At 38.8% G+C, this 18,127-nt stretch overlaps 1 protein-coding gene across 2 annotated transcripts in view; it reads left to right on the forward strand.

Annotated features, from left to right (window-relative positions):
* Positions 1–6: 6 nt before the first annotated feature.
* The window catches only part of CCNY (cyclin Y), a 203,542-nt gene continuing 185,421 nt past the window's right edge, over positions 7–18,127 (forward strand). The window contains exons 1-2 of one of the 2 annotated variants that reach the window (XM_015588939.2): positions 84–215; positions 10,006–10,058. Coding sequence is in view for 1 of the 2 variants with exons in the window: in XM_006911377.3 (XP_006911439.1) it covers positions 62–215 (154 nt within the window). In the remaining variant the exon portion in view is untranslated. Of the gene's footprint in view, positions 216–10,005; positions 10,059–18,127 lie in introns of both variants that reach the window. The other variant, XM_006911377.3, reaches the window with a different exon arrangement.

The following is an 18,127-nucleotide window of genomic DNA, read 5'->3' on the forward strand; positions in this document are numbered from 1 at the left end:
GCTCCTCCCTGCGCCCGGCCCCGGGAGCCAGGCGAGAGCCGCGGTAGTCGGGCCGCCGAAGATGGGGAACACTACCTCGTGCTGCGTGTCGTCCAGCCCTAAGCTCCGGAGGAATGCTCATTCCCGGCTGGAGTCCTATCGTCCCGACACGGACCTGAGCCGCGAGGACACCGGCTGCAACCTGCAGCACATCAGCGACCGGGAGAACATCGACGGTGAGCATGGCGGGCCCGGGGCGGGGATCCGCACCCCACACCCCGCCCCCGTCAGCGGTGCCGGGACTGCGCACCGGCGTCTGTCGGCCGGGCTGCTTGGCTCTCTCATCCCTGCTCTGGAACGTGGGCGCTCGAGGCCCCCTGGCCGGTCTCGCGAGGGAGCGGCGGGGACTCCTGTGGTCGCAGCTAGGGTACAGCGGGTACAGGGGTGCAGGTGGCTAGGTGACAGGAGCTGGCCCTTGTCACCAGATGGGAAGGGGCAGCGCTGGGCAGGGGCGGCCTAGAGCCTGGTGTTCCAGGCACGGTCTGGTTGTAGTCACAACCAAGTTGTGCACAAGGATTATCTCACTAGTCCTTTAAGATACGAAGAGAATGGACGGTCTTTGGCATAACTGAGGAGTGAATTCCCATTTTGGAATCACAGGGTTCGCCAGTGTCATCTCCCTGGAAACTTACATACTGACCCCACTTTGCCGTCTCCCACCAACATTGCCTTTATAAACTAAAACGAAAACCAAATCAAGAGATTTGAGGGGAGGGGGTGGTTGGAGGGATTGGAGTCAAATAGCTTCACCTGAATGCTTAAAAATGTTAGAGTATCATTACAATGGTTTGGAAACAGCTTTGGGTTGCCCGGTTTTGCTTGGGTCTGAATTACAGTTCTATGAATTTCTAATTGATATGAGTGACTTTTGGTTTGGACTACTGTTTGTAAAGGAAGTTAAAAGACTGATCATTACATCTAATAATGGGTATTTTATTGGTACCTTTATTAATATCTTTATTAGTACTATATTAATATATTGTGTGGCTTAATATCTACAGATGGATAGTTTATGCATCCTGCTTGAAATACAGTTTATAAATTTTCAACTTTAAGAAATTTGAAATATATTTTTAAGACAACTTGATTTTTTTTTTAACTCATCTTCTCCCAATCGATGTGGTTGAACTAATCTGAAAAAATTTCTTGTATGAATAAATTGACATAACTGTCATAATTCATTCTTGTCAACTTTACAATGGAGCATTCCCTCTAGTGTAGAAAGCCAAATTTAAACTCTATTAAAGGAAAGAATTTTCTCATTGTTTGGCCTCCTTTAATTTCTTCCAAGTAGTAATTTCATTTTTTTAGGAGAGCAACTTTATTAAATGAGTACCACACAAAAAGAGACTATTGCAACATTTGGTTTATAGTAGGTGCTTAGTAAATTAGGGTTCCACATGACATTTATAAATGTTATTTTAACTTCCATGATCTTAACCAGCTCTTTAGATATCTTTGAGCTACAGCCATACTTTATTATTAAATTTATGCATAAAGGCGTCTGAAAGGATATTAAGGCCAAGTATGTCTTGATCACTGCTGTGGTCCCAGGCACCTGAAAGAAGTATCTCCAGCATGTATAAAAACTTAATAAGTATTGTATTTTAAAGGAATGAATGAGCGAGTGAGTTTACTATGGAAAGCCATTACCCAGTCCTACACAATTTTGACAGGCAAAAACATTTGGCAATTATTTTTCCTTTATATTCAATATGAATATCAGGTAGAGGCTTTATGTTGTAAATAGTGGATTAAAAAAATAAACAGAAGAGTCATATTTCTTAGAGCTAGGCTGCATACTGTTATTGACTATAGTAGGGAAAAGGGGAAAAAAAGCAATTGTAACCAGCTATTTGGCAATAAGGCTTAGGAAGATTTTTGCCAGAGAAAAATAGAATAGTATTGTGTGTTCTTTCATTTGAAAGAAATCTAAATTTGGTCATCATTCACTGTTTAGAAAATATTTGGAAGACCAACTCTTGTTTAAGTTTCAAGACAGTATAAGAAACTAGGTCAGGGTAAGAGGATTTCTAATCCAGGCTGTATTGTCATCTCACACCAGAACCCAGTTCATATGATGATGCTAGTTTAAACCCAGAAATATTTAAACAATGTTCTCTCTGTTTCCTAAATTCAATAAATAATACTTACAGAGTATACCAATCCAGCAGTTCCCAATGTTGATTTCAATTAGCCCAGAAATCTAGGACTGGGCCTTGGCATTAGTTGTGTTTAAAGCTCTTCAGGTAATTTTAAGATGCAATTAGGGTTAAGAATTAAATCAGGAGCATTTTCTGTCAAAATTCAGAAGACAACAGATGAGTTGTATTATTGTTAGATGATTAGTAAACATTTTAAAAGCACATCTCAATTCTTAATTCTAGAACAGTATATAAGAAAAACTGAAGTGCTCAAGGGCCATCTTTCTTATATCCTGAAAGACATTCCAGACAGCTAGAATGGAAAGGTTCAGAGAAGTTTGTGGGGCTTCTGTGGTAGCTTAGTTTCTTTAAACCACAGAGAAAAGAGGTATGTACCTGTTTTCCCTGACCAAACACACAATGGGAAATGTTTGTTCTGTTTAGTGACTGAGATAGGGCAGTTAGGGTTCTATGAGAACTACCTGCAACTTGCCCTATTTTTGTATTCAGTACTTATAACTACTTGTGACATCTTTACCTTAATGTTAGGTTATTCATGTTTTTGGAATTTATATTAGACTCATCAGCTCCCCAGGTATTATTTCTCATAAAATTATCCTGAGATAGAGAAATAACAAAAACACTTAACAGTGATGCTAATAATTGCAGCCCTTATATATTGTTTACTCTGTGCCAGGTCCTGCTGTAAATGCTTGACATCTATTCATTGTTTAGTACTAACAATAAACCTATGGGTAATATTATTCTTACTTTAAGGTAAAGAAATGAGGCAGAGTGAGGAGAAATGATGTGTCCAAAGTTAGACAGCCAACAAATGACCAATGGAAACCTTCCAATGCAGCTAGGCTAGCCGTCAAACATTAACTAGTCTGGAGTTGCCTTCTGGGGTAGGATATCTATCATTACAGTCCTATTCATAGTTTCTCTGTGAAGGAACTTAATCTCTGCAACAGACTGGACTCCCTGGGTAGATTATTTCTGTGGGATGAGGAAAAGAGGGGTAGAGTAAAGAGAATTTAAAATTCAGTGAGACCAAATAAATCAGGATACCTGTAACATCTGTATCCTAGTGTCAGTTGGGGAGTTAGGCCTCAGAATGATTGATAGCAATGTCATCCTTTGTAGGTCAGCTGTTGTCCTTGGTAGTCCACTGTCTCTCTCATCCCATCTCCAATCTGCCAAGAAAGCATGACTTTCTACCTTTAAAGGACATGTAGAATCTGATCATATCTTAAAACCTCTCCTGCTGCTCTTCTGGTCTAAGCAGCCATCATCTTGGTCAGCTTAACTGGTCTCCTTGCTTCTACCCTTGCCCACTACAGTTTGTTGTTAACACAGCAGCTGTAGCGAAATCATTTTTTTTTTTTTTTGCTCAATGTTGTTAACTTTTTTTTAGTTTTTTTGTCTTTATTGAAATACAACAGGCAATTAGTTGTTTATATTTACATTGTACAATTCAATGAGATTTTTTTCCAATTATAGTTGGTATACAATAATATACCAGTTTCATAGTGATCGGAGAGCCACATAACTCACAAAGTGATCACCCCACTAAATCTAGTACCCCTTTGTCCCCTTACATATTTATTACAACATTGTTAACCATCTTCCCCATGCTACACTCTACAGTGAGATCCTTTTTAAAATTTAACACATCACTTCTCAGTTCAAAAACTACCATAATTCCTTATTTCACACGGAGTAAAAGCCTTACAATGGACCTTTACAATGGATTACAAGGCCCTTTGTGATCTGTCTACCCTCCTCACTCTCTTAGTGCACCCACACTGGCTTCCTTCAGTGTGGTTCCTTGAACATACCAGATTGGGCCTTTGCTCTGTCCCTCTGCCTGGAACGCTTTTTGTGTATTCTCTTGGCTAATTCCTCATGGTCTTCAGTCTTGATTCAAGTCTCACCTTTTCAGTAAGGCATTCCTGATCAACCCATTTAACATCCCTCCTGCCACCTCATCAGTATTCCTAGTATACATTCTCGACACTACTGTTTCTTTATTCCTTATCACCTATAAACACACTGTGTATGTATTTAATAATAACTTTCTACTTACTAGCATGGAATGTCCAATAGGACATTTTTTGTTTTGTTCATTGATATAACCCATATGCCTAGAATCATGCCTGATGTTTTGAAGACACTCTGTATAAATATTTGTTGAATGAAGGAGTGAAGCCAGCTGCTTAAGAACATCAGAGAGCAGCATCATGTGTACTTATTGAGTGAGAGGAAGCTGGTAGAAGTAGAGCATGAACAAGACTTGCAATAATGAAAGTAGAGTGGATGTGAAACTTTTGGGTTTTGTTTGCATTTTATCCTGAGAGGTAGCAGATAAAGTGAAGTCCTAAAGATGAAACTGGAGAAAGATTTTAAAGTATAATAAATGGGGGGGAAAAAGCCCACCCAAACTGAAAGGAAACTGAGGCTAATGGAAATCTGTTTTAACAGTGGGGGGTTCTATGTTTAGTCATTTTTCCTTATCTCTTCAGATGAATGGCTTTAGCTGTGGCCTTATATCCTTAAGGATCAAACAGAGGCTAAAATACTTAATAAGTCAAAAAGTCTTAGATGAACATATGCAATATGAACATAGTCACTCGTGTTGCTTTTCTTGTATTAAGCATGAAATGTGTTTATTCAGCAAATGGTGTTTAAACTTCTCATATCCTGAGAAGCTAGAAGCTTGAGGGGCTTATCCTGGGTTTGTGAAGCACAACCAGAAAAAGTGCAGTATTATAAGGGTGGGGAGACAAAGGAGCAATTTAAGATTGAAGTACCTTTTGTAGTATTTACTTCAATTACTGCTCTTGGTTTCTTTGGGTATCTTCAACTGATTTAACCTCATCTCTTTGGCGTTCTTTTTCTTGAGTATCAGTCCCTCTTTAATATTTTTTGGTCTGATGGGCAAAACCATACCTGTGGACTTTTATTACAGACTAAGATTTATTAGCCATGCTGCCTGCAAGATTTGTGAAGACACTGATCAAGCATGGACTGATTCCATGTTAGCAGTGTAGAGAGGGTTTGCTTAGAGAGCTATTTTTTCAAAGCATGATAATGACTTCATGACGCTTTACCCCACTTACTTGTCTTGTCTTCTTCTTAAATTTAGAATCAGGGAGTCATTTGCTTCATACCCTCATTTTACAGATAAGGAAACTGAATCTTGGAGAGGTGTAGTCTCTTGTACAGGTCATTCAGATTGTGGTCAAGGGTAGCAGTTTTCTGTGTGTTAACTTTGGGCTGAGAACTCTGCTAATTGCTTAGCTGTATTATCTGTTTTAATCACATCGTTCTCCCTGTTTTACAGGAGAGGAAATTGAGCCTTCATTGTTAAGAAATTTGCTCATTTCCACAGCCAGTTAGTGGCAGAATTGGGGTTCAGTCTACTATCATTTGCTAGAGGTCCACAGCTAATTAAGGCGTAATCTTTGTCTAGAATCTGACCCTCCTGGTGCCTGACCCATGCCTGCTTTGTTTTAAGAGATCCAGTCATTCATTGCCTGAATGCTTTTGGTTAGCAATACTTTGTGATTAAGATTTTTGCTTTTCTACTTGCTTCTTGAGAGATGTGAAGGTTAAATAATTTTGTGGAGTGGTAGATTTTCTTACCCTTTTCTACAAAGCTTTTTGTCTCTGTCATCTTAAGGAGATGAATTGCTTTCACATTTCTGGCTAGATGAAACTAACACAAAGATCAAATCCACCCCTATTCAGGAAAGGATGGCACAAAAAAGAAAAAAATAACAAGAGGTAAGACATGTGAGTAGCTTTAAAATTCTGTTTTAATCACACACAGTCAGAGATTTAGCTACATGGGTGTCATGCTGGGCTTACTTTAAGGAAGCAGGGTTTGGTATTTTTCACAAGAAAGCTATTGACAATATCACACTTGACATACTTCAAAGTTCAAATCCTTTCGTTATTAAACATTTAGGCAGCTAGGGTACGTCCATGACACTAACAGTTGGTGTCAGCCCTTTTTACATTTTCAGTGTCCTTTCAGTTTGTAGCTGGAAGGAGGAGAAAGTTCACTTTCCCCACAGCATTTTGCGTCATCTCGAAATGTTAAGTAGTTTGTTGCTGGGAGTCTTGGTCAAGAGACCATTTCCTCTCTGTGCTCTGAAGAATGAGGAAGGAGCTCATCCTAGAGGGTTTACAAAATGTGTCTCTAGCTCTATGAAGTTGGTGGAGGGCAAAGAGCTGGAGTCCTGTAATCAGGAGATCTGCATTCCAGATGTGACTCCGCCTTTACTCCTATGGGACCTTTGTCTCTCTGCGCCTGACTTTCCTCTTTGCTTAAAAAAAAAGTGTGCTTAAAAGTACTGCCTTGTCTTATGCCCTGAGGTACCTAAAATGAAGATCAAAATGAGACTAAAATACTTAATAAACCAGAAAGTACCAGATGAGCATATGTCAATATGAACATAGCACTCATGTTGATTTTCTTGTGTTAAAGATGAAGTGTGTTCCAAGATCTACAACAAATTTTGTTTGAACTGTCTATAGTAGCCAGCAACCTGAAGGGTTCATCCTAGCAAAGACATCAAGTGATAGTACTAGAGGATAACTGGAATTCTGGAGCTGGGTTGTATGAGGTTCTACAGAGCTGTCTGTCTGGCCTTTGAATGGGAAGCTTGCTGGCAGCAGAATTTGGAATAGAAATACTGTTCCTCTTTCTAGCATTTGTTGCTCTTCTGGGTCGCATCTTTCCAAGGTCACACTGTGATGTTACACAGTGAATAGTGGGATGAGTATTTGAAAAAGATGTTCATGACTTCTGGAAATAACAGATTCCTCCCAGGTAGTCTACTGAGTGTGTCACGGGAGCCACATTCTTCGAAATGTTACATGTACCCTTTGGTGGAGGCTGAAGCCAGGGCTTAAAAAGAAATTCTTCAAAGAATAAGTTTTTGAGGCATGAATAAATATGCTTTATTATATTAAAATACTACTTTAAATAAAAGGGAATCAATGGATTGAAAAATGAACTCAAGCAGCCCTAAGCAAGTTATTGGGGCCTGTTTGAGCCCATTTGTTTCAAGAAGGAGTCTTAACCGACTAGATCCACAGTTGCAGAGAGCTGGTAGGTGTCTATTGAAAAGCAATGACAACAAGGTGTTTTGTTACCAAAAAGGATAGAGAACTCCTCCTGTAAGCCCTAGCTCCTTCCGTAGACCCTCCTGATTGTTTAAGTCCCAGTCAATCTTTATCAGAAAATACTAACCCCCTTCTTTCTCTTTCTCAGCTGCTGTGCTACTTTTAGCTATTTCCTATGGCTCTCTTCCTTTACTGCTTCTTGGGGCTTCTTTTGCTCTCTGCCTGTTTGAAGAAAAGGGGTGTGCTAAAGGTGAAATTGAGTTATCAACCTGACAACACACAAGTTGGCAGATTCCTCAGATAAGCAAGATTTTGCCCAGAAAGACTCTTGAGGATGCTGAGATCAGAGATCATCTCTGGTTAGTCAGCCCCCAGCTGCTTTACTCTGGGATCTCTTAAAGATTGCTTTTAAATACTGGAGTGGAATATCTTAAAATCTTTTTTTCTTCACCTTTGTCAGAATATTGACATTCTATACATTAGTTTTGATTTTTAAAGACACTTCCATTTTGTTTTTGTTTTTGTTTTTTTTTTTTTTTTTAGTATGGCTCAAAAATTGGACTTGAAAGGCTATACTAAAAAGGGAGTTCTAAAGGGTTGATAATGTCGAGAAGGAAAGACAAAAGATGATGTTGCCGATAGAGAGTCAGTTATGGGAGGTTACCAGGACAAGCACAGAAAACAAGGATAAGAGTGTTATGCAGATTTAAGCCCACAGACCTCTATGGACAGTGAAGGTTGGCCTGGTACTGTAAGGGAAACACTCTTACAGATGGAAATTTCCCTTACAAATGTAAATGCATTTTTACAAATGCTAATCTCTGTTGAGTTTTTGGAGCTTCTGCTGGGTTTGATAGTTCTTAAAATTCACCCACCTGAAATAATATCCCAGAGGCGTATTTTGGGGTGACAAACTTTGGTCTCCTTTAGTAACATCTCTGGGCTAAGTGTCTAATCTCTCCTGGTTATACTACTATGCTAAAAAATTATTTTAACCTGATTTCATTACTCTGTTGACTCATTACTTAGGATATGAAATTTTAATTCCTGGGTCATTGTTTTGTGATCTTCATCTCCTATTTGGTATGTATAGTGAGGCTTCATTGGTACAATAGATGTGAGTGCTTGGTGGAGATGTACCAGCATCTGTAGACCTGTTAGCTGGCTCCTGGTACTGAGAGAAATACAGCTGGAGTACATTAAAAATAATTGTTAGCAACTACAGTTATATCTTTGTCAGTTTGCTTTGTGAGCCTTGCAGAAGAAACCTTAGTTGGATGGTTAAATGCAAGTCGCTTCTATTTTAGACACCTCTGATTATAGACCTCTGACTGAGGACGAATAGGAAATACTCTGCATTGAGAGTTTATATATGCAAACCAAAATTAATTTTAGACTGTAATAAAGAATAATAAGCATTTATTTGAACAGAAGGAGCTGCAGCCTGGGAGATACTTTAGATAGTGGCTTAAACTGTGTTATACTGAGGTAAAGTGGAAGCTGCTATTTATAGAGAAAGTTCCTGCCCAGGTTTTTAATTAGGTCCATTTTATGCAAATGAGGTAATCAAATTGTGCAGTTCTGATTGGACAGAACAGGTCTCAGTCTATTGGTAGAAAGAGGAAACCAGGGTTTCCCTTCAGTGATTGGCTCAGATGATGTAAACAAGCGGGCAAGGTGTGAGAAGCCCAGAGTTCAGTCTGAGGTTCTTCGCCATACACAGAGTATGTGAGGATCCCTTGTCAGCAAATGGCTGCTAAGCTTTATTATTTATAAAATTTGGGCCCTTGGTTGACCATGGGGATTCTGTCTCAGCAGATAAATTCTTTTCTCAGGGTTCACGTTAAATCAATCTTTTTTCTTGGGATCCAAATATGTAATATAGCTATATGTTGCAAAACTGTGAATGTTGGGTTAAAAACATTTTACAAGTAAGTTCTTTCCTGTGTTTGGATGCTTCTATTCTTGGTGAGCAAAAAGGGAAAAAGACGTTATTAAATATATTTTGATTATATTTGGTAAGCTTCTTGTCTCACTCTGCAAATTGAACTTTAATCAGAGTGCATGGGTGGATAGGTTAAGAGGTCTGTCCTTTGCTTCTCAAGAAAAAATTTCACTCCAGACTTAGAATTCTGTCCATTAATGAACCTATGTCTCTTTCAGGGTACATAGTTGATTACAGCTATTTCATTAAGTGTAATAATAATTTATCCTTTAAACTATGTCTGGTTTTTCCATGTGGATTTAGACTGGTCACTTACAAGTCCAGATTTTAAGGCTTTCTGTGTACCCTGCCAATGTATAGGATGAGAAATGAAGCCATGATGGTGTGTTTAATCAAGTTTCAAAAATTTCAAACTCAAATTCATCAAGGATTTTATGTTCATATATAGCGAGTATTACTTTTGTCAGTTTATAGGGATAATATTATTTTTCCACAGCTTTTTTTCTCCTCAAGCTGTGTATAAGTGATGGGTCGTTACTTTAATGTCTAGTTCTTGTTATTCATTTGTTTGAAAAGCATTGATAAATAGGGTTTATAGAGCATTAGAGATTGCCTTCTGTCTTCTGAAAGTTAAAGTTGATGGTGCTGAAGATATATGTTGTTTATTAATTTTAACATATATTTGACTCTTTTCTATAAAATAACTCTAATGCCTGATTTTCCATTTCTTATATTTTGTAGGAAGTCTGGAGGAAGCCTAGCAAAGCCGGTTCACACAGGGATAAATTTAAGGGGTAGGGAACACATTCTTACTTTGCAAACCATTTGCTTCTGTGGAAGATCGTCGTTTCTGATGGGCCCACATATCATAAGCACCGTGCATGCTCTGCAAGCACTTTTGGCTGTTTGTAGTGTTCTCTTCTGCAGCAGAAGGAATGCTGAATGGTAGTTCATGTTATGGAGCTATTGGCAGCCTCTGGGTGTTGAAAGGGGAGAATATGAATATTGTGGGTGAGGAGGAGCTGTGGCAGCACTACTAGGGTGGGATGAATCGGAGGCCCCAAATGCAGGAAGGCACACATTATGAAAGCCAGGCAAGACCTCAAGAGGTAAAAAAAAGTAGGCATTCAGAGTTGGATTGGCTACTATTATTTTTGGTGATGTTTGGGCACCTCTGCATTCTTGACAATGATTTGGATTGGACAGCAAGTATGGCAGTGATTTTCAGACTCGTTGGGGATGGTCTGGGAGAGGCTCTGTGGATTTCTCATATGAAACCAGGAAACTGGATAGCTGGACAAAATTTTCTCCTCATTTAACTAATATTTGGAGAGGAACAGTTATTGAAGCCGAATTTGGTTTTTTTGAAAATGAAATTTATTCTCGTGTCTGAGTATTTATAAGATGGCATTGTGACAGGAATAGAAGGAAAGAATAAAGGAGATTGTGGAAAGGAGTGTTTGGCTGAAGTAAAAGTCAGAGGGAAGAGATTGTGTAGATGGGTAAGCTTGGATGGCAGCCTGCTAGATGACAGCCAGCTACCTCTGCTTAGGCATGGCTCAGTGCAGCTTTGTTCTTGACACCCAGTCTCCTGTGACCACAGACTAGATTTGTGTGTTCACTTTGGACGTGGAAGATTGACAGGGCATCAAATGAGTGCTTTCTCCCTTGCCATCCATGTCTGACTTTAATTTACATGATTTGAAACATGGTGTTAAACTATAATATTGACATCTAGTAGAGAAGGAAAGTCTGTATGTAAGTTGACTATATTTTCTGTTCCCTGAACTACTTTTAATAAATGGGGTTTTGTCCTCATTAGCCATAGTCACGTGTGAAAGTATATGTTTATAGAGTCTAGCTTCTTGATAGGAAATTTAGGGACACTTTGAATAAAACAGGAGTCTTTAATGAAGCTATAACAGGATTTCTCAACCTCAGCATTATTGATGTTTTAGGCTGGATAATTCTTTGTTGGTGGTGGTGGGGGCTGCTCTGTCTATTGTAGGATGTTTAGATGTCAGTAGCATGTCCCTATCGTAGTCATGACAGTCAAAAATGTCTCTAGACATTGCCAAATGTAATTTCCTCAGGGAGGCAACTCTCTGTTCCTCTTAAGAACCATTGAGCTACTTACTGGCTCTAGGATTCAAGGTGAAAGAAAAACTTAAGAGTAACTTCTCAGTGGTTCTGATACCTTTGTCACTTTCACACACTCAAGGCCTCAGGGTAGGACATCACAGACTCTAAGCTGCACAGCTCCAGAGGGTGCCTTTAGCTTCAGACTTAATGTGAGTGATGCTCATTCCCCATCCACCAGCTTTGCATAGGGTTGTTGTGTTCATTTGAACTCACCAGAACTAGCATCACGTTCTAAGATGATGCTTCTAATGGTGTTATTGACAGAAAAGACATTGCCCGCAATTCTGACAATGGATGGTAGTATAATTTTCTGTCTGCACTAGGAAGTTGTATAATTTCTTTACTCATATTCAAAAATCAATTTTCTTACCTTACACATTTTCCTTTTTTCATTTTTTGGTATAATATACTGAAAGGCATGGTAAAAAATTTTTTCTTTTAATCAGCAGTTTTATTTTTTATTTTTTACTTCAATTTTAAAATCAGCTAGTTCTGTTTGTGGGGTTTTCACATTTTATTAGTGCTCACAGTGGACTTTCCTTTTCAGAGTCTTTCCTGATGCGGAATGTAAAAATGGAATGCCTGCTAGAGTTTGTAAAGCTCTGATCTGACTGTGTTTTCTGAATGTAGCTTTGCCTTGCTTTGTGTGCTTAATGAAATTTTGTATTTTTGTGAACTTTTTAAAATATCACCTTCATTTAGAGGACCCAGCCTCTTAAGGCAGGCAGTGAATGAACCGAATGGACGTTTGATTCAAGAGTCTGGTATTCATGGACATCATTAGACACCTTTGGGGTGGAAGAACACTGTGTTGCATTGTTACAGTCTTAAGAAAAAAAATATTTAAGGGTGAACCCATTTAAATTATTTGATTTCAAGAGTCAGTTTCTTTACTTGAGCACACTGCTCCTAGAATAAGGAATTGACAATGTGGGTTTCTGGAAATAGGTTCAGAAATTCCTATCTTGATTTGTAGCTTGCCTAGGTGAAGAAAGCTCCAAAAAAATGTGTTGTATTCCTGACAGTTAAACATTGCCTCTAAGTATATTTGAACCAAAGATGTCAGTTCCTTAGATAGAAAACTATTTATGAAGATACAAATGGAAGTGATACTTGAAGTTGAAGATATTTTCCAAAAGCCCAAGGTTTAAAAGTATGTTGTGGACTCTTTTTGCCCGTGTAGAACATACTTGTTAGGAAATGTTATCATCATAAAAGCTACCCATTTATTAGAGAGGTGGTTTTCAACACCCAAGTTAAAGAACATAGAAGGAAACTGGGCTGCTTGAGCCATTACTACAGGATTAAAAAGGCCCCTGGTAGAAAGATGGGAAGACCAAGTGATAGGGGCTATGACGATTGCTGGGGCTATCTGCGTATGCAGAACCATTTAGTAGCATTTGGAGATATGAGAATGAGCCTCTCCTTATTCATATGGCACACCTGGAAGTGACATGGAAGATGAACTCTTCAGATCAAGGCAGACCAGGCAGAAGCAGCCAGACTTTGGTTATTGTCTCTCTATTCTTGTACTCTGAGGTCCTCCAAAGTGACCTTAAGTATTATTTTTAGAGTGATTGTAAAATTTAACCAAGCCTAGTGTATGGCTGTTTCCATGAAATAAACGGTCTCTCGGAGAAGGTCTAGCCTCATCCAAGTCAGATGTATTCTTTGGCTTTCAGATGCTTTTGAAATGAAAACAATATCAAAAGTCTGTTTGCACAGAATGAAAATATGGCAATGTATAGTTTTTACTACTTACATAGGAGGTGCTTAGCAGATTGTGGGGACCAAGCATGTAATTTTTAAACAGAAAATGATTATAGAAAATTTTAAGTATTTTCATTTTAAGCATATAGAACCATTAGAACAAGATGAGCAAAAGTGCTTTTTACTGAGTGCTCTTACAGAATCCCCTTTAGTGAACAGGTAACTAGCTGATTATTCAGGTATTATTTATAGATTATTTGAGGATTTTATAATGAACTTGAAATCATATTCTCTTAATAAAGACCAGTGCTTGTTTTGAATGTTTTCAGCCTAACAAATGAGCCATTTCTCATTATACAGTTTGGTGGTTCTATTTAGCCATCATGTGGTGGGAGCAATCACTGAGATCTAAGTTAGCCATGCTGTTTCGTTTGCTTCTGAATTTGTAAATATTTTTTAGTATGCATGCTGCCAGAGTGAGCACAGAATGTGTAAATAATTTATCTAATTTTGTGGTATTGTTGTAAGATGCTTGGTATATGATATTTTGACTTTCATTGCACTTGTTTTATTCCATTGAAGTCTGTCTAGAATACACATCTCTTGTTACCATTTTGATTTGAAAATGACTATTAATGCTGACGATGGGATCAGTCTGGGGGTGACTGTGGTTGCAAATCTGATCACAAAGCTTATTGTTATTTTCAGAATTCAAAAGTGGTGACAGTTCTTTAGTTTGGAATTTTCACTATAATTAAAGAGGCCATATAAGCAGAATGCTAATACTGTAAGGAACTAGACAAGCTGAGAAGTTCCTTTCTTTTTAAGCTAACATTTCTATTAAGTGGTAAATTCTCTATATGGAAGTTTTCTAGAATATATTTTCTTCAATCACAGGGAAGAGGTTGGAGAGAAAATAGAATTCAGTAGGCATGTGTTGGCTGAGAGATGTCTGTTCTCCATCCATCACTTTAGTGGGAAATTAGTGATGCTTGTGATGACCAGGCTTAGAGCCATGGCTCTGAGTCAGGGGGCATTTTCTACAAGTGTGGGAATTTGATGCCTCTTAGGGGTTTAAGGTTCAGTTCTTCTGTAGGTCAGCAGACATTGGTCAATCCAGGTACTAAGTTCCAGGCTCCCCTCTGGATGCTAGGAATGCAAAGAGCAACATAACTTGGACCTTGCCCTAAAGGACCTAATAATTTAGTAAGGGAGACTGATACACAAATAAATGATTATAGTACCACATACCATATACCGAGGTAGAAAGGAGGCTGGAATGATTCCCCCTGCCCTGGGTCGTGAGGGCGTGTGGTCAAGGAAGACTTTGCAAAGACAGTCTGATGGCAAGGGCAAGAGGAGTGGGAGTGGGTGTGAGGCTGGAAAGGGTGCCACAAGCAGAGAGAAATTATGTTTCTTAAAGCTCCTAGGTGGATTGGGATATAGGTTCGTTTTGAAATCGGTAGGTAGTATTGAACTTGTTGGTGGCTTAGTCCTCAAATATCTTATTTAATGAATTACGCTCATTAGGAGGACCTTTGTTCTAAAAAATTTTATAATGGATGAATATGCATTGGAGAGCAGTTTTTAAAATATTTTTGCATGTACTCTGGATTCTGGAAAATGATTATTCAAAATTGTACTGTGGAAGACAGAATAGATTTCTTCAGAATTGTAAGAGCAATATGCTCTTTTTGTTGAGCATGAGAAAATAGCCTTTATAGAATCACAGAATATTCTCACTTTACAGATGAGCAACTGAGTTTTTACAAGAGGTTGTTCCTTTGCATCACACAGCTCATTTATGGCAGTTCGAAGTCTGAGAGCAAGTCTCCTGCTGTGGGAGTCAGAGCCTTTTCACTGCTGCACACCAGTGCTCATAGCAAAGTTAAATATTCTCAAGCAGAAATTAATTTTGACCCATCTTAATGTTATTTTTTTACACGATATTAATCTGAGTAAGAATTATGTTTTAGAGAATTGTGTCAGTTATTAAGCTGTATAACAAATTACCCCAACATTTAGTAGCTTAGAACAACAATATTTATTATCTCTAATTTCCTATGGATCAGTAGTCCAGGCACAACTTACCTGGGAGCCTCTGGCTTGGGGGTCTGTCAGGAGATTGCACTGCAGCTGTCACCTGGGGCTGTGGGCCTCGCAAGGTTCAACTTGGAAAGAATCTCCTCTAGATGCACTCACATGGCTGTCGTTGGCTGGTTGTTGCTTTGTTAGCCTTTACATAGGGCAGCTCATAACATGGCAGCTCTAAGAAAGAACAAGACCACCATGGTAGCCACAGCCTTTTTCTAATCCTAGTTTGGAAATGCTCTTCCATCATTGCTGTTTGTTAAAATCAAGTCAGTAAAACAACCCACACCGGAGGGGATGGTGTTATACAAGAGTGTGAATACTTGGAGACACTCTGGGGCTATCTTGGAGGCTACCTACTGCAAGCATTAATTAAGATTCTTTTGGTGGTTATATACAGAAGTCCACTAAAACTGTCGAGCAAAATGGGTGGAGAGTGGGGGAGGGAAGAGTTATTTGAAGTTCACAAAGATATTCAATGGAAAGCAAGTCTCCAGGAATGGGAGTTGAGAGTTAGCCTGTGGGAATGAAACAGCTATCTCCTTTTTAGCATTTCACTTTTTAAATTGTCTTGGTATTATCTTTCTCTGTCACAAATTAATTTTTTGTGAATCTTTATTCTCTTTATAAAATAGCTTGCTCTCCTTTCTTCCCCCTCCCCCCTCTCTTTCATCTGTCTTTCTACATGGTGGCAAATGGCCATCCCAATGTCCTCAATTCTAGGACCACAGAAGGTTGAGTGGAATCTTGGTTTTCCAGTTTCCCAGGAGAAAGGATTGAGTTCACTTACGCCAGATTATGGGATGGCACCCCTGTGGCAGAGTGAAGGTCAAGTTTAGGAGTTTGGGCATGACTGTAGAAGCCTTAACACGATTGTAGGGGATGAATGAAAGAGATGAGGTTGGAAGGGTTAGTGAATGGTTAGGGGAAGTAAATTTCAGAGAAGGAAATAATTTCTCAGATATGTATTTTTAAAAGCCATATTTCAGTTTTCCTAAGGAATTCCCAAGTATAGTAGATCTAAAATGAATTAAGTTCAGTAAAATTTAAGTTGAGGATAAGTTTGCAAACACTTTTGAAAAGAGGAACCTTAGTGGAAAAGCATGGTTATCTATATTAAGAAATTTTTTGAAATGTCTGAGAATTTTGTTAACTTGAAAGTTGGAAAACTTATTGTTTGTTAAAATTGCTGTTTCGCTTTCTCTCATTTTCTGAACTTGCCCGTTAGAAGTTCCAGGTTTATCCACTTTTAAAAAATGTTCTTAGGCTGTGAACATCTGTCAGCTTCCCAGTCTTAAATTATTTTTTTAGCAGCCTATGTAATTTAAAATGAAATTAGAAGTTTTGTTCTGTTCTAAAACTGCCTGTTTGGTGTCTAAATAAACACTATGCTTTTGGCTTTGATTTCAATAAATTATAAAGAAGCAGAGAAGATTTTTATTGACATTTGTGCATGCTTGTTTACTTCCATAGCGTTTTTAAATGATGCACACTTTGACTTAGCTATAAGAAGCTTTGTATTATAAACATAGAAACTCAAAAGCCTTTCCTAGAGATAGTTTTCTTTTTGCTTTGTAGATGTTGGTTAGTTTTGAATTTTTTTCTTGGAGTTTGAGTTGAGCAGTCCAATAGTAGTAGCAGCAATTAAAGCAGTTTAAAATGTGGCAAAGATACTGCTTTATTGATTAAAAGTTGGTTTCTGGGAATTGCCATGTGGTGGATAGCTCCATTATGGCCCTCCTAGGTCACTGTGTAGGGGACGCTGGTGGTGTGGTGTATATGGGTGGGGGAAGCAAGGCATGTGGGGTGGGGCAGAATAGATGTGGAGACCAGAAGAATACTTTGACCATGGCAGGCCCACTGATGTCAGCAAGATTTGCTGGATGGTATTCCTTTGGAAAAATCGACTTCCTTTATTTACCCTAATATATTACTCACACAGTACTCCCTTACTGTAGATTCAGATTTGATAATAATGCTGCTGTTTCCTGTTAGAATCTGGTAAGGGAAAAAGACTATTGCAGTTGCAGAGATCTCTGGGAAGATGCAACAGATTTTTCTAGCTTATTATTAGTTGTTTCTTATGGTCCATCCTTTTCACTCTGTTCTTTCTTATAATCCTGTCTCTCTCCCCTTAACAAATGTGGAGTTGATCATTTCACCCCTGCTTGGCTCTTGCTGTGCTTAGGGCAAAACACAGACTCCTTCTCACGCTCACAGTCAGTGCTTGTCCCCTGCCTGCCACATTAGTCTCCTTTCTTATCTAGTGACTCCAGACACCCAGGCCTCAAACTACCAAACTTGTCCCTGTCTCAGAGTCTTGATATTCCTTCTGCCTTGCACTCTTCCCAAAGATGATTATCTGCTGGCTCCTGGGCATCCTGTGTCACCTCCTCAGGGGATCTTTTCCTAGGAATACAATCCAGAGAGGGGAACCCTTCTGACTTCACTTTACCATTTTTGCCTTTTTGTTGTATGTCATCCCCACAACCCCCCACCAGAATATCAACTCTGTGAGGATAGGGTCTGTGCTGTCCTGCCTACCATGAGCTCCCCATTACCTAGAACAGTGCTTGGCACTAGTTGGTGCTCAGTACATATTTGACCAAATAGAGATACTGCATTCATTTAACATCTAATAACCAGTGCTTTGTGTTTCTTGACCTTGACATTTTTAAAGAGCACAGGCCAGTTATTTTGTAAAACACTTCTCAGTTTGGGTTTGGCTGATATTTTCTCTTGATTAGATTCAGGTTATACATTTTTGCAGGGATACTGCAGAAGTAATTTATGGGGAGATTGAGAGGGTACATAAATATTTCATTTCTTGTCAATTTTTCACTTACTGGTTATAGTATCCATTCATGACTTTTTAGCTGTTTCTGTATATTTTGGTAGGCATTTCATTGAAAGAAGAGCT

Source organism: Pteropus alecto, unplaced genomic scaffold (assembly GCF_000325575.1).
Source record: "Pteropus alecto unplaced genomic scaffold, ASM32557v1 scaffold204, whole genome shotgun sequence".
Taxonomy (NCBI): domain Eukaryota; kingdom Metazoa; phylum Chordata; class Mammalia; order Chiroptera; family Pteropodidae; genus Pteropus; species Pteropus alecto.